This window comes from Clarias gariepinus, chromosome 18 (assembly GCF_024256425.1).
Source record: "Clarias gariepinus isolate MV-2021 ecotype Netherlands chromosome 18, CGAR_prim_01v2, whole genome shotgun sequence".
Taxonomy (NCBI): domain Eukaryota; kingdom Metazoa; phylum Chordata; class Actinopteri; order Siluriformes; family Clariidae; genus Clarias; species Clarias gariepinus.
Window position 1 is genome coordinate 13,762,923 of NC_071117.1, and position 14,261 is coordinate 13,777,183.

At 38.4% G+C, this 14,261-nt stretch overlaps 2 protein-coding genes across 6 annotated transcripts in view; both read left to right on the forward strand.

Moving 5' to 3' along the window:
* The first annotated feature begins 480 nt into the window (after positions 1-480).
* LOC128506571 (transformer-2 protein homolog beta-like) lies at positions 481-6,328 on the forward strand. Of its 5 annotated transcripts, none has more exons than XM_053477091.1 (8): positions 481-619; positions 2,118-2,813; positions 2,966-3,197; positions 3,440-3,628; positions 3,741-3,856; positions 5,097-5,255; positions 5,551-5,624; positions 5,985-6,328. In XM_053477091.1, exons 2-8 carry the CDS (start codon positions 2,617-2,619, stop codon positions 5,993-5,995), a joined length of 978 nt encoding a protein of 325 aa, XP_053333066.1. In that variant the 5' UTR covers positions 481-619; positions 2,118-2,616; the 3' UTR covers positions 5,996-6,328. The 5 variants fall into 5 exon arrangements, with proteins under 5 accessions (XP_053333066.1, XP_053333067.1, XP_053333069.1 ...); XM_053477092.1 differs by having other exon boundaries at positions 485-619; positions 2,671-2,813; XM_053477094.1 differs by lacking the exon at positions 481-619 and having other exon boundaries at positions 834-2,381; positions 2,671-2,813.
* A 2,166-nt stretch (positions 6,329-8,494) lies between these two features.
* The window catches only part of igf2bp2b (insulin-like growth factor 2 mRNA binding protein 2b), a 56,322-nt gene continuing 50,555 nt past the window's right edge, over positions 8,495-14,261 (forward strand). Inside the window, exons 1-2 of the mRNA XM_053476817.1 lie at positions 8,495-8,992; positions 10,322-10,382. Of these exons, the coding sequence (XP_053332792.1) occupies positions 8,815-8,992; positions 10,322-10,382 (239 nt within the window). The 5' untranslated portion in view covers positions 8,495-8,814. The remainder of the gene's footprint in view (positions 8,993-10,321; positions 10,383-14,261) is intronic.

The window sequence follows — 14,261 nt, forward strand, 5'->3', positions numbered from 1 at the left end:
TGTGGGTTTTTTTTTTTTTTATGTTTTAGCTTGTTCCAGACAAGATCTTTTTAAGTGAATTTTAATTCAACATGTCTGGCAGTAATGAGGCCCGGAAGTGGCTATGAAATGTAACTCAGCTTTCCAAAACTCTCAGTTTAGCAAGGGGAGTGCAATTCCTTCACATAGGGCCAGATAGGTTTGGACAGCTTTTTTTTTAACCTTAATAAATTAAATCACCATTTAAAAATGCATTTTGTATTTACTCAGGTTATCTTGGTGTTATTTTTTTTTTTTTAATTGTTTGCAGGACAGGGTAACTAATGTGCATTGTACACTGTGTATAATTACACCTGACCAGTAGATGGCACCGTGAATCACAAAATCCGCCATTACGTCTCTCCTCCTCTTCTTCCTCCTCCGCGCCCTTTGGATAAACCCGCCCCTGCTCTGATTGGCTCAACCTGTACAAAGCTCTGACGCAATATTGTGCGCGCGCGCAAGAGGTGGAGCTTTATCTTACGGTTAGCAGGTTGTTCGGTTTGTAGCTCGAGGCGTTTATTATATTTTCTTTTTGTTAGTTCGGTCGCAGACACACAGATCCGCCATGAGCGACAACGAGAAGGAGTTTGTGGTAAAAGTACGTAAGGATATTTTGTTTATTTTAAACAACGTATTAAGGAATACAACGTTAAATATGTTTCACAATTTGTAAGCGCGATGTTGCTAGCTAACGAACGGAATTCGTTGTGAAAGGGTTTAGCAAGCACGCTATTTAGCTACACTGAATGGCCGCGCAGTGAGCAAGGATAAAAAAAAAATCATATATATATATATATATATATATATATATATATATAAAATAGGTGTTTGTTGTAGATAAAGTTTGCTTGTTTCTGTGCTTTTTAACTTATTTCTAATTGTTAATATCCACTACCGCGTCGAGGCCTATCGGTGTAGCCTATTAGCTTAGCTTAAGTCTTTATTGCGAGGCGTGAAGCGCGCTGAAGGCCTGTAGGTGTCGCTGACTCAAGTCCCAATTTCTAAGTCAGCCGTGACGTAGTGCACTAGATAAGGCGTGGACTAAATTATTTCGCGCTCTGTGTAGGGTTCCTGTATAGGGAGACGGTCGCTGTTTGGTATTCGGTTTTGCTTCGGCTTCAATTCAGTACAGCGGCGCAGATTTAACACGAAATGTTATTGATAAAAGGTTAGGTTTATACATAATTTAAGTGTTCTTTATTTGATTATTCGTGTGTGAAGGTCAGTTATAAGCCATAAAAATGAATTGTAGTTATGAACACCACGTGCTTGCGTGGTTAAATTTAATCCGGATTTTGAAAAATGATTTGAATGTATTTAAATCGTATTTTTGCTCGGTTTTTTTTTTTGTTGTTTTGAAAATGTAAGGCTTTAGATTTAAGGTCATTTGAACTTTTCCATCAAGGAAAAGGAGGAAAGTGTGATTTTATTTATTTCATTTATAAATAAACTAAAATGCATTAACGACAATTCTTAAAGGTGCTTATTTTTGTTTTGGCCAGCCCAAAATGGTGGACACTTTGAGTTTATCCCCTGTTTAAAGGAAAACTCCACCCTGAACCACAGTACGTGAGGTTGTATTTAAACGTTTTTCAACAACTCTGGGACACATTTTGTGTTTTTCGCTATTGCACTGTGTCTCTTGGGAACATTGTTAATGCCCCCCAAGACTGGTCTAAGCAGGTAAAACTAATAAAGTAACCATGGTATATTTCAAACAAAAGTTATCTTTATTTAGTGGATTATTTGTAAATTGTAGGAAATGAGCAGCTAATCGATAAAATAAATGCAGTTTCTTTAACATGTACACAAGTTTTAATGTTTATGGTGGATTTTCCCCTTAATCAGTGGTGAATTTGGTCCGCCGATACAAAGCTGGGCTAAATTGAAACTTTCCTTGTTTAAGAAAAGTCACTCGTTTAATCTGTGATCATATTTATTTTTATGTAGTAAATTTAATTCGTAAACATTGTTTGGCCTATATCAACGTCTCTCAGTGGACTTTTTTTTTCCATATTTTATTTAAACTAATGTTACATTTTTCACCCACATGCCTACTACATGGACTTTACCTTTTTCTTGTTTTTCCTATTAAGGTTAAGATGGGAAGAATGAAAAAGGTGGCTGAAGTCGAATGTTGTTTAAATGAGGCTGAATTTTACGAGTGCATGCTAATTCTGTTTGGCCCGAAGTTCTGAGAAGTTCCCTTCATGTAGAGTGTTGTCACATTGGAAGCAATGAATGGTTCAAGATGAAGTACTGAAGTCAGAATAAGAAACAGAAGAAAGAAGAACAGAATTTGTTGAAGTTATGAAGTTAATCTGAGAAGTGTTCGAGTGGATAAGATGAAAGAGGGCTAAGTAACGTGCATTAGTCTGTTTTTGTCTGAATAACTCTCGTTCATTAAAGTTTGCATGCTACTCTTTCTGTCATAAAGACAACGCCTTTGTAAACGATATTCTAATGTTAGTCAGTGTTTTGTTAAAGAGAAAAAAATCATTCATGATGCAATGGTTTTAAAACAGACTCCAGCTTTAACAAGTCTGATTGTCAACATGATTAGCCAATAAGAGGTCTGGGGTCATGACTTGATGCATGGTAGGTTCTGGCTCTGTTTCTGTTGTGCTCATTTTGTTTGGGTTCATGCAGGAGGAGTCCCGCTCTCGGAGTGTGAGTCCCAGAGGCTCTGTGAAGTCGAACAGCAACTCTCCAGGAAGATCTAAGGATGGCTCCCACCGCTCTCGCTCCAGGTCCAAGTCCCGGTCCAGGTCCAGGTCAAAGTCGAGGTCTAGGTGAGGATTCTTCTTTACACCTAATGAGAAATGTATGCAAGATGTAAAGGATACACAGTTGAGATTCATTAGATTTATACAATTTACATTTAATCTAAACTGCAAACTTTTTTTTTTCCCCATCCTTTTCTTCACCTCCCTTTCACAAACAGGTCTCGTTCTCATCGGAGCTCTCGTCGCCATCACTCCCGTTCCCGTTCTCGAAGGCGCCACTCACGCAGTCGGTCATACAGCCGCGAGTACCGTCGCAGCCGCAGCCACTCGCCTATGTCCAATCGCAGGCGGCACGTCGGCAACCGGGTACAAAGCTCATTGAGCTCTGCGTTTGCACGAGACACAGATCATACCACACGTCCTCAGCTCTCTCACTCTGGCTCCATAAAAGTAATATTTATTTATGTACTCTAAAACTACAGATTTAAGCATCTAAGATTTGGGTGGATTAATGGATAGCCCTGCTACTTTTAACAAATAAGTGATTTAAAGATTAAAACCTTGTCCTGGCCAGAAGCGTAAAAATGTTAGAATCTGTTTCCAGACCTGCATAAAAGTATGCTGTTTATCTTGAATTAAATGCTGTTGGTGTGGCCATAACATTGGAGGGATTCCTTGTCTTCATCTCGTAGGCAAACCCTGAACCCAACTGTTGCCTGGGTGTGTTCGGCCTGAGCCTGTACACCACCGAGCGAGACCTGAGAGAAGTGTTCTCTAAATACGGCCCTCTTGCCAGCGTCACCATAGTCTACGACCAGCAGTCTCGCCGCTCACGTGGCTTTGCCTTTGTCTACTTTGAGAACAGGGAGGATTCCAAAGAGGTTTGTTTCTGTAGACTGCGTTTTTGAGGGGCAGCTTTTGCTCTCGTATATTTTTATAACTGTTCTATAAGCTAGTGTTATTTTTCACCATGTCCATCTGAAATGTTTTCAGGCTAAGGAGCAGGCTAATGGCATGGAGTTGGATGGTCGGCGTATAAGAGTGGACTTTTCCATTACAAAGAGACCACACACCCCTACACCTGGCATTTACATGGGCCGGCCCACCTAGTGAGTGTCTCATCCACACGCTTCACACTGATCTAGGACAGGATATTCTGTTTAACTGTGTCATGAGAGGCAATTTCTGCAGCAGTAGTGACATCGACTCTATTTTTAATGGAACAGTTTTGATGAGTGCTTTATTGTCTGGGGCGAACAGCAGTGGGGGAGCATGGACACCTCAGCATGTGGCTATTGTTACTGTTCTGCTATATGGAGTGCTTTTAAATAGTAACGTAGCACTTTAAAACTAGAGTGCAGTTGAATAAAGTTAATCAGGTAATGGTATTAATCCCCCCCCCCCTTTTTATTTTATACCAATGCCATCATGATTTCAAAAAAAGTTATTAGAAAAGTAATAAAATAATCTAGGATTCAGTCATGTTGACCGTCTATGATGGCAAGAATTAAGTCTGAGATACTGGTATAATAAAGCTGAATTTTATTTCTGTTGATGTTTGTGGTGGAGACCAATCTAAGAAGTGTACACACCAGACACTGTCCCCCGTGCAAAGTTTCAAAACTCAACTTGACAAGGCATGCATGTCGAGCAGCTTTTAATGAGGGCGAGTTTTGAGGCGGGTGCCCGCTTTTTATTGAGGAAGACTTTTGCGCCTCACTTTGTCCTCGCAGTTATTCGAGACTAGTGCATGCACGTGTAATGGTTGCTCTTCAAGACTAATTCACTCGTGGCTTTTTTTTTTTTTTTTTTTTTTTTTACCTGTGGAGTATCTTAACTGACTAAGCACTAGTGGCCAGAGTTTCTGATGGAATAAATGCAGTCTGAGATGTAATACTATTCAGTATGTACTTGGTTTTCTGTCCACTTCGGAGTAAGAAAATGTGCGTTTTCTTGCATATACGCAGTCTACTGCAGCCACCTCTTCAAGTCTAGTCGTTGAATAAAACGACAAAGGGATTCGTTCTCTCCTGTTGCTTAGGGCTCGCTTAAAGCAGCTCATATTAAAACCCGGTCTGGTTTCTTTCTTCACTCTCACATCAGGCACATGTCACTGTTGTCCAAATCATATAGATTTGCAGATATGCTGACATTGTACATTTTTTCAAAATTCTTGTCTGGCAAAACTAATTCCAGCTGCGGCAAAGCGATTGTATAGGAGAATGTGTTTATTGTTTTTCTATTTTAAAATGCATTTAGTTTTATGTAAATTAAAAATTAATATTTTTATATGTAGATCTAGCTTTATTCTTAAGTGAATAAATTTTTGCTTTCTTCATGTGCGAACAGTGGTGGTGGTGGAGGAGGAGGTGGTGGAGGAGGAGGAGGTGAAAGAAGACCCAGTACATCCTCCAGCCGTTCCAGAGACTATTATGATCGCGGCTATGACCGTGGCTATGATCGAGGGTATGACCGCTACGATGACCGGGAATACTACAAATCCTACAGGTCAGTGAGTGTAACTGTAGGCTGTTGACTTTTGTCTAGTATTGAAAAATCTTCTGCGTTCCTGATCTTGGTAGATTAAGAATCATACTGTATCTTAATATATCTTATTGAAAAAGTATTTGATCAGCGGTCACATGCTTTTAAAAATAGTGCATTCATTTATCAAATAAAGTGTGCTCTTGAACAGATTAAATTAAATGTCTTATTGTTTGATTTGTGATGCATATTTTGATTATATAACATGGTGTAGGTCTAATACTATGCTGACCATAAACCCCAAATCATATTCTTTTAGGCGCAGGTCTCCTTCACCCTACTACAGTCGTGGAGGATACAGATCCCGGTCCCGCTCACGATCCTACTCTCCACGTATGTACCTATGTGTGTGAAGAAATGTATTTATATTGATACGACACAATTTGTATGAAGCCATAATTTGGCAGAAGCGAGCATTGAAAAGAATGCACTGAATATTCTAAAGCAAATAGCCAGCGGTGAGTCGTCTAGTCTTGAAAATGTTTGATCCTGTAGATGTGTGCATATTCCTCACAAACTGCTGGCGCTTGTCCAGGGATATATATATATATGTGTGTGTGTGTGTATATATATATATATATATATATATATATATATATATATATATATATATATATATATATATATATATATATATAATTTTTTTTTTTTTTTTCATCTAATGTTAACATTTTTTTTTTTTTTTTTAAATAGGGCGCTACTGAGGAAGCTGGAGTGTCTCATCGATGGAGAGGATTCTGTGCTTGTGATTGAAGAATAATGGGGAAATCAAAGTTTTATGTTTTTGGTGTGTTTGGTGTTTTTTTTTTTTTTTTTTTTTTTTTTTTTTAAATGCCATGCATGTTTCATTTAATAGTCATTGTTTATGATGAGCTGTGCATCTTCTTGTTAGATTGGCCACAGGCCTCATTTGATGTTTAGCTTGTGTGAGTGTGTTATGTTGCAATATACCAGCGTGTCCCAGTCAAAATCCTTAAACTGGAACAGCTGGGGAATCCAATGTTGTCACTATTCAAGAAATAAACAGTATTTTACAACGGTCTTGTCCACTTGCCTTAACTGTAGTTTCAGAGCCTCCACAGTGACACAATGAGATCTAATATAAATCAGTAGTTTAGCGGTATAGAAGATAAGTGAGTTTAGACAATGATTAGGGCTGAGCAAATTATTTTACCACTAGGTCTTCGTAATGCCACAATAAGTGATGAGGGGTAAAACTACACACACAAGGGGAGTCAAAAATTATCTGTACTCTGACTGAATTATGTCTGAATGGATCAAATTATTCACCTTTAAAAAATAATTTAACAATCTCCCTGCTTTTCAATCCATTTGGTCAATCTGTTAATGTTTTAGGCTGACCTGCAAGGCCTGTTATTGCACTGTCTTCATTTCATCAGAAGTGAAATGTCATTCTCGTAGAGCGGTTTTCAAGAGACCAAACAGCTGAAAGTCCGATGGTGCGAGATCAGGACTATAGGGAGGATGCTTTTAACACCTCAAAACAAAAAGTTTCGACAATGTGGGTAGATGTGAGTGAATGCTTATCAGCCGTGGAAGTGGTGGCTCCTTGATGGCTAACTTCTTTCCGTTCATACACACTTCTTCGTGGCAGAGTACTACCCCCATTCTGCGCTTAAAGTCTTTAAGTAACGGCACCAGGTACACTCTTGCACCACAAAAAACAATCACTGCACGCTTCTCTTTCATACAAGTCACTAATGGGGCGTCCGTTGTTTTTACCACAGTGACAAATGAAATGATTTAACATGTTCACACCTGCATAGCAATGACTGGAGAGACAGTAGCCTTGTACAGAAAGCGCTAATGAGACAGAGCGGCCAATGGATGTTTTAATATAACCGGATTGTGTATCATTTGTGATGTCTTGGTGTATAGAAATTTTTTTGAGAAAAGGATTTTCCAGTTATTTATGGTTTGTGTATTTATTTCTTCTAATAAAGGAAATATTGTATACATGGTCTTTTTATTGGTTCCCTGTAAATGAATTTACAGTATAATAACATTTGAATAGGGCTTATGGTAGTTGTGAAAACTATGTAAACCATTACTTTCTAAAACCAATCAGCTGTGTATAAAAAAAAAATGGTAGATTGGGATGTAACACCGTATTAATACATGGTTGTGGCTTGCACTGAGAATAACTGACACGGCCCTAAAAATGTCGCTAAATATTTCTTTGCATATTGTTTGTATTGTAAGTATTGTTAGTTCTCTCCAGATTAAACTAGAAAGACCAGTAATGAACAATAGCTACATTCCATACTGACAGCTGTATTAAATGTGTCGAAGTGTAAAACACAACATACTTTCATTTATGAGAAAAAAGATCTAGTGTAACCTAGTGAGTCTAACATAGATGCATGTAAATATTTTGGATGTTTTTTTTATTTTTTATTATTGGCTTCTCCTGTAACCAAGGTGTGTCGACTAGTCCATGCCATGTTCTTCTTCCTACGCTTTCTGCACACTGTAGGCCGGACTCATCTTACTTAAGCACCCTGCATGTACTAGGGACTGGGATTAGTTTAGGTAAATAGGCAGATCCGCATACATCATATGCAGTGGACTGAACAGTGCTTTCTTCTTCATACTACCTAGAAAGCATTACGCATAAAACTACTTGATGCACTTTTCAAAAAATAAGTAAAATAAATCACAGCCCACCCTGAAAGCAAAGCTGGCGTGAGTATTTAAAAATTTGATTTACTTCCAAAGTGAATGTGCAAGGATTGTGTGAGTTTTTTTTCTTTTCTTGTTCTTTTTTTTGTTTCTCTCCCTGAAGGGCATGATGATGGTATGGGTGTGTGGTACTGCTGTTGTTTTTAGTGCCATCCCAAGCCCCACCTAGAGAAACTATTGTTATTTCAGTTGTGTATGTCTATGCAGTGTGTAGTGTTTGTTTGTTTTTTTTCTTTTTTTTTTAAACCTTTGCTACAGTATCCAGGTGTGATCCAGGTGTGGCGGAGGTGTGTCCATGAGCACACAGCACCGATCTTCTTCCTGCTCTGGTTTTATGCTCGGGTCATGATTGAATGAGTGTAACAGAGAGAAAGGCATCTGATTCTCAGCGCGCGAGCTTTTTATCCAATAGGCGGTGCTTATCCGGTGTGACGTTGGGACATTTTCTTAAAAAAAAAAAAAAAAAAACCTTTTAGTCAAGTGATTTTGCTGGTCAGGGAGAGGAGTAGATGCCGGGAGTCCTACCGACTCTCTCCATTGATCCTGATCATTCTCATTTCATTCTCTGGATTTCTTCTACACAGTGCGCGCGCGTGTGTGCGTGCGTGCGTGCGTGCGTTTGCAGCTGAGTGAGTGAGTGAGCGAGCGAGCGAGAGAGTGAGTGCGCGCGTGCGTGAGTGTTTTCCTTTCTTTCTTCCTTTCCTTTTCTCTTCTTGCCGTTGTTGTTGTTATTGTTGTTATTGGTGTTGTTGTTGGTGGTGGTGGTGTTGGTGTTCTTGTTGCCGCCGCTGCTTGTTCATTTCCGCTCCGAGTTTGGATCATGAATAAACTGTACGTGGGGAACCTGAGTCCCTCGGTCACAGTGGACGACCTGAAGCGGCTGTTCTGCGAGCGCGAGCTTCCCGTCACCGACCGCACGGTCTTACTCAAGTCCGGTTACGCTTTCGTTGATTTCCCTGACCAGAAGTGGGCCATTAAAGCCATTGAAACGCTGTCAGGTATGCCGTTAATTGTTTGTTTGCTTGCTTGCTTGTTTTAGGCTGTTTATTATTTAATAAAGGTGGCACGTGAATGAATACCTTGTCCTTATTATTATTATTAAATTAAATAATTTAATGTAACCTCATGAAGAAATCATATAGGATAAACATACACACACACACACACACACACACACACACATATATATATATATATATATATATATATATATATATATATATATATACATATATGCGTCTGTATATATGTGTATATATATATATATATATATAAAGATACAGAGAGAGAGAGAGAGAGAGACTACACACACATGCATTGGTCCTGCGCGCGCATACATATCTGGTCAGAAAATCTGACCTGATGTACACACTTCAATTGTCTCAGGATTGACACCCAGGCTTGACTGCATGACAGGACTCTCGTGCCCTGTTTACAGTTGTTGTTGTTTTTGTTTTGTTGGTGTCTTAGTTGTTTTTGTTCCTTCCTTCACGCGCTCCTCTTGGGCTAGTCCGAGTCTTCCCCTGAAGTGCTCGCGCGCCGCGTGCATGCATGGCATCGCTATTTTTTCGGTCATTTTTTGTCGCGAATTTTCTACAGCGAGCTGGCAGGGGGAAACCCCCCAGCCCCGGTATGGACCCGTAGCCCTAACGCCCAGCTAGGTTTCTACGAGGTGGCCTGGCCCTCGGTGCTCCCCAAGTGCCGGAAAGAGGCGAGAAGCGGACGGTGAGAGAGAGAGGGTTTTTATGAGGGGCGCAGCGGCGAGGGCGAGTGTCAGACTGAGCGGCGTGCTGCCTGCTGTAGGCCCATCTCAGTCAACCCTGTGCACTAATGCACTTATGTTTAAAAAAAACACACACACACATAAGCTCATTGTTAAAAAACAAAAAAAAAGATATCCTGATCACAATGTAAAGCTATTTAAAAGCTAATAAGCTAACTTGGATGTACTTCATGCTTTCTTCTGAACCAGTGAATTGACGCCCAGGAGAAGCAAAGCGTGGCCCACTCTTTCTCTCTCTTTCTCTTTTGTGATTTTTTTTATTTCTTTTTTTTTAATAGCTTTATCCTGGCGTCTCATTTCCTCCAAACAACACTAGTTATAGGATTTCAATCATTATTACCTCTTAATGTTGCCCAACCATATAAACACCAGAAATGATCCAATACCCACAGTTATATAGTTCTATATAGATAGATAGATATGCAGGTATTTACAGGCTAGTTAATGTCCAGTTAAACTACAGTGCATAAACCAAACTCCGTCTGTGTATTTTTTATTGAATTGCTTTATTATAGCAAGTCTGTTTTATTTTTCTCTCTCCCAGGGAAAGCGGAGTTGCACGGAAAGGTGATCGAGGTTGATTATTCCGTTCCCAAAAAATTAAGGTAAATGCATATTCATGCAGATATAAAGATTTCCCAATCACGTTATAATTATGTGCTCGTTTATTTTTTATTGTGTGTGCACGAGTAGGCCTGCTCGTTCTTGTTTGTCCAAAATGCTCCCATTATGTAACGGGGAAAAATGTTGTTTACGATGTTGCTTTTTCATGCATGTGGTTTAAAAAAAAGCAAAACAAAAAAAATCTGGGCTTGGCAAAATTGGTTACCTTTATACATAACCGACTAGCTTATGCAGCTGTATAACCTGGGTTCGTAACCTGGGTTACATTGTTTATGGTTTGGAAATCACACTAACACTAGTACTTAGTAACACTTCCTGTGGAAGTAGCCATCTTTCACTACAATCTACACATATAACTGGCTTGCTTGGGTGAGGTGGGGTTAGATGGAAGCCAGTCAGTCATTGATGCTTTTAGGGAAAAATAATAATAATTCGGGGTTTTTTTTTTTAAGTAGTATTCTTGATTTTTCCTTATACATGGTTGAGACTGAAGAACAAAGCCGCCTCGCTCAGCTCCAGGCCTTTTTTTTGTTTGAACGTTTGAAACGTTGTATCAAAATAATTGACACGTCTTCGCGGTCAGAACTGTGTGCAAAAATTCTTAAAAAGCGCAATCCTAATTTTGACCTTCCTGCGTATTAAAGACAAAACAAAACTAAGACACACACACACACACACACACACACACGCAGCGGCCTGAACTGTACCACGTGACAACCTTTACATTCCTCGCGCGCCCGCCCGGCCTATGGAAAAAGCCGTAGGAAAACAGAACGTTGGGATTGCCATGGCGACGTCCAAAACCGCCCAGCGCACTAGCCTACTAAACAGCGTGTCAGAAAATAGTACCTGTGGCTAGCGGAGTTGCTATAGGCTGCGTACTGTTTAGTATGCTAGTATTCCAAGGGTTTTAAAAAGCGAGTGTCTGTGTGGCCGTACCTTAAGGCCTACATATTTTTTTTACTGCGCCGTTTCTTTTTCTCGTATTAGTGTGTCGTAATTGGAGACGGGGACGCAAATATGACTGACTGCTGAAAGACAGACAGGGAAAGGGTTGCCATTTTCTGGTGTAGTCAGACGAAAATCATTAAGGCCCAAGCCGAGAACTTCCTGAAGCAGAGCCAAATCAGTTCTCGGAAAAGCTAGCATTATGAAGGAAGGAAGGTAAATTCATGGAGTTAGATTACACCTCGAGAGAGAGAGAGAAAAACAAACAAACGTTGTTTGCAATATACGTCCTTAATTGCAGTGTAGGCTAGAGTAAACTGTCAGGAACGGTTTATCATATAAAGAGAGAGAGAGAGAGAGAGAGCAGGCCTATAGCCGTGTGGAGAGCGGAGGGAGGCGACGCATAGGAAGGGGGAAAAAACCCAGCAGAGAATCCATGTTGTGTAGGCGACGGCGTTCTTAACGTATTTAACCGTCATTTGTATGTCGCTTACGTCAGCTAAGGAAAAAGAATACGCCGCGTGCGTAACGTTTATTTCCACAGACTATTAGCTTATTAGCTGAGCTGATTATTAAACACAAATTTAGTTTTACTTACGTAGCGATTTTAATAATACTCAGTGTCGCAAAGTAGCTTTACATAATCAAATATATATATTGTGTGTATGTTTGATAGATGTAAGGAAATGTGGATAAATTAAAATCATCAGTTTGTCTCCGCGTTGCTTTGTGTTTCCTCACAGAAAACACATCAAAACAAAGTATTATATTAATTAATTCTTTATCAAAGATAAACACAGAGCATTCCAACCCCAAATCTAAAGGTTTCTGAAAATTAAGTTAGATTAAATGATATTACTCAGTCCTGTGTGGACACGCTGATGTTAAATAAGCGATGAGATAAGGTAAATCTCTATTAATCTCCTGGGAATAATAAAATATTAATAAAGATTTATTTTATTGTATATATTTTTGCTTATGATGTTAAATTTAGTAAAAAATCGGTGCAAACGTAACGGCATCTTTAAAGCTTATAAATCTGTATCATCTATTCAGGATTTATTAAATTCTTGTATTTAGCGCTATATAAAGCTGGAGCAGATGTTTTATCTAAAAATAGTAAGCATTAAATTTTATTCTCAATGTTAATAATAATTAGTAGAATATCATTAAATTCATGGGAAATCCACGATGTTGTCTTTGAAAGTGTTTACATTTTTTAAAAGGTCAATATTGTATATATATATATATATATAATTCTTTCTGTAATATAAAAGTTTTTATAAATAGGTTATCAAAAAAAGGAATTTCTCAAATATAATTATAAAAATATAATAATACAGATATCTAACATTTTTAAAATATATATATACAAAAAACAATTGTCGTCTAAACCTTTAGTCATTGATCGATTTTATCGTTTCTGTTACAGCCTTTTATTTATTTTAATTACAGACAGATTTTAGTGATTCATAAAAAATACCAGGCAGGCGGCAGCGATCACTGATTTAGCATTTAGCACTTATCTAACCGTCGCATTAGTTCACCACCTGCTGTGTTTGGATCTCCTCAGAAACTCTTAAGATTATTTCAAAAAGTTCATTTTCTCCGAGTCAGAAGGTTGCTCGTTCAGCTCAGGACTTGTTTACACTGGCAGTATATTAGTTGTTTTTTATTTTCAAGGTTACACTCAAAGAGAGTAATTGCCCTATGTTGCTTTACAATGACAAATAAATGCAATTAAAACAAACCTTCAAATTAATTTTTTAAGAATTCATTGTGCTTCTTTTACTGAAACAGGGAAATAATCCTGCGGTTATTCAATTGTTGCTGCGTTAATCATTTACAAAAAACTGTTGCTAGGTGTGTACTTAAAAAGGTTAGCGGGAGATTTTTTGCATTTAAGCAGAGATGTTTATTATGGTGTAAAGCATTTTATTATATAGATATAGTTTATTATATCATAGGGTTCATCTCAAAATGTATTTTCAACCCAATCCTAAATCAGGATTAGTGATTGTTTCGTTTGTTTCTTTTTGAATGAGCCTATAAATGAAAAAAAGTACGGTTTAATCGTTCACCTTGTAGCCTTGAGAAGTCATTCTGTTTCGTTCTCTTAGGCTGTGTATCCGATTTATTATTATTTTTGGTTATGTTTTTATTTATTGATTTGGATTCTATTAGCCTTGTATACTCAGCTGAATTGAATCCATCTATTTAGTCAATTGCTATGCTTTAGTAATTTCATTTGCGCTCTGGTTTGATTTAACCGCAGCAGCGTAACGCAGAGAACCGAAATCTGAAATTGGAGTTTAAACCAGAGCGGGTGACAGAATCGTTAAGCTCGTCATTAACCGGGCGTCTCGTCCGTTCAGACACGTGGCCTCTTGGATTCTTTGGGTGCTCAGATATCTGATTGCAGTTTATTTTTATTCATCAATATATATCTGGTGCCATAAAAAAAAACTGGTTTGTTTTCTGCCAGAAAAAAAAAAAGCGTAGCCAAATTTGGGCAAATTCACCACACCTGGCTAGTTAACTGTTTAAACAAGCAACCTATAGCGCTATATTAGATAAACGCTAAAAACACTTTTTATCCTCTTAAATACAACATTGTTTCTATCTTAAATGTCAAGTATAATTTGATTACAAGAGAAGACTAATGTGACAGTGCCTTTGCTGTTTATTATCGGTAGTTCCTCCTCTTCCTTCTTTCACAGCAGCAGCCTGGCGAGCCGCTCTCTCTCAATCTGGACTATTTTAAAATTTCGACTCTTTGCTATAAAATCATCACGCCGCTGACTGACTTAAGCTTTGTCCCTCACACTTTTTTTTTTTTCATGAACTAGGAAAAATGGTATGTGTGTGGGGTGGGGGTTGTGTTTTGTTAAGAAGATTTTAGTTTTTGATGG

Coding starts and splice junctions, on each gene's coding strand:
- LOC128506571 (XM_053477091.1), top strand. CDS start 2,617: ATGGTAGGTTCTGGCTCTGTTTCTGTTGTGCTCATTTTGTTTGGGTTC. Junction 2,814..2,965: donor AGGTCAAAGTCGAGGTCTAG/GTGAGGATTCTT, acceptor TTTCACAAACAG/GTCTCGTTCTCATCGGAGCT. Junction 5,256..5,550: donor GAATACTACAAATCCTACAG/GTCAGTGAGTGT, acceptor ATATTCTTTTAG/GCGCAGGTCTCCTTCACCCT.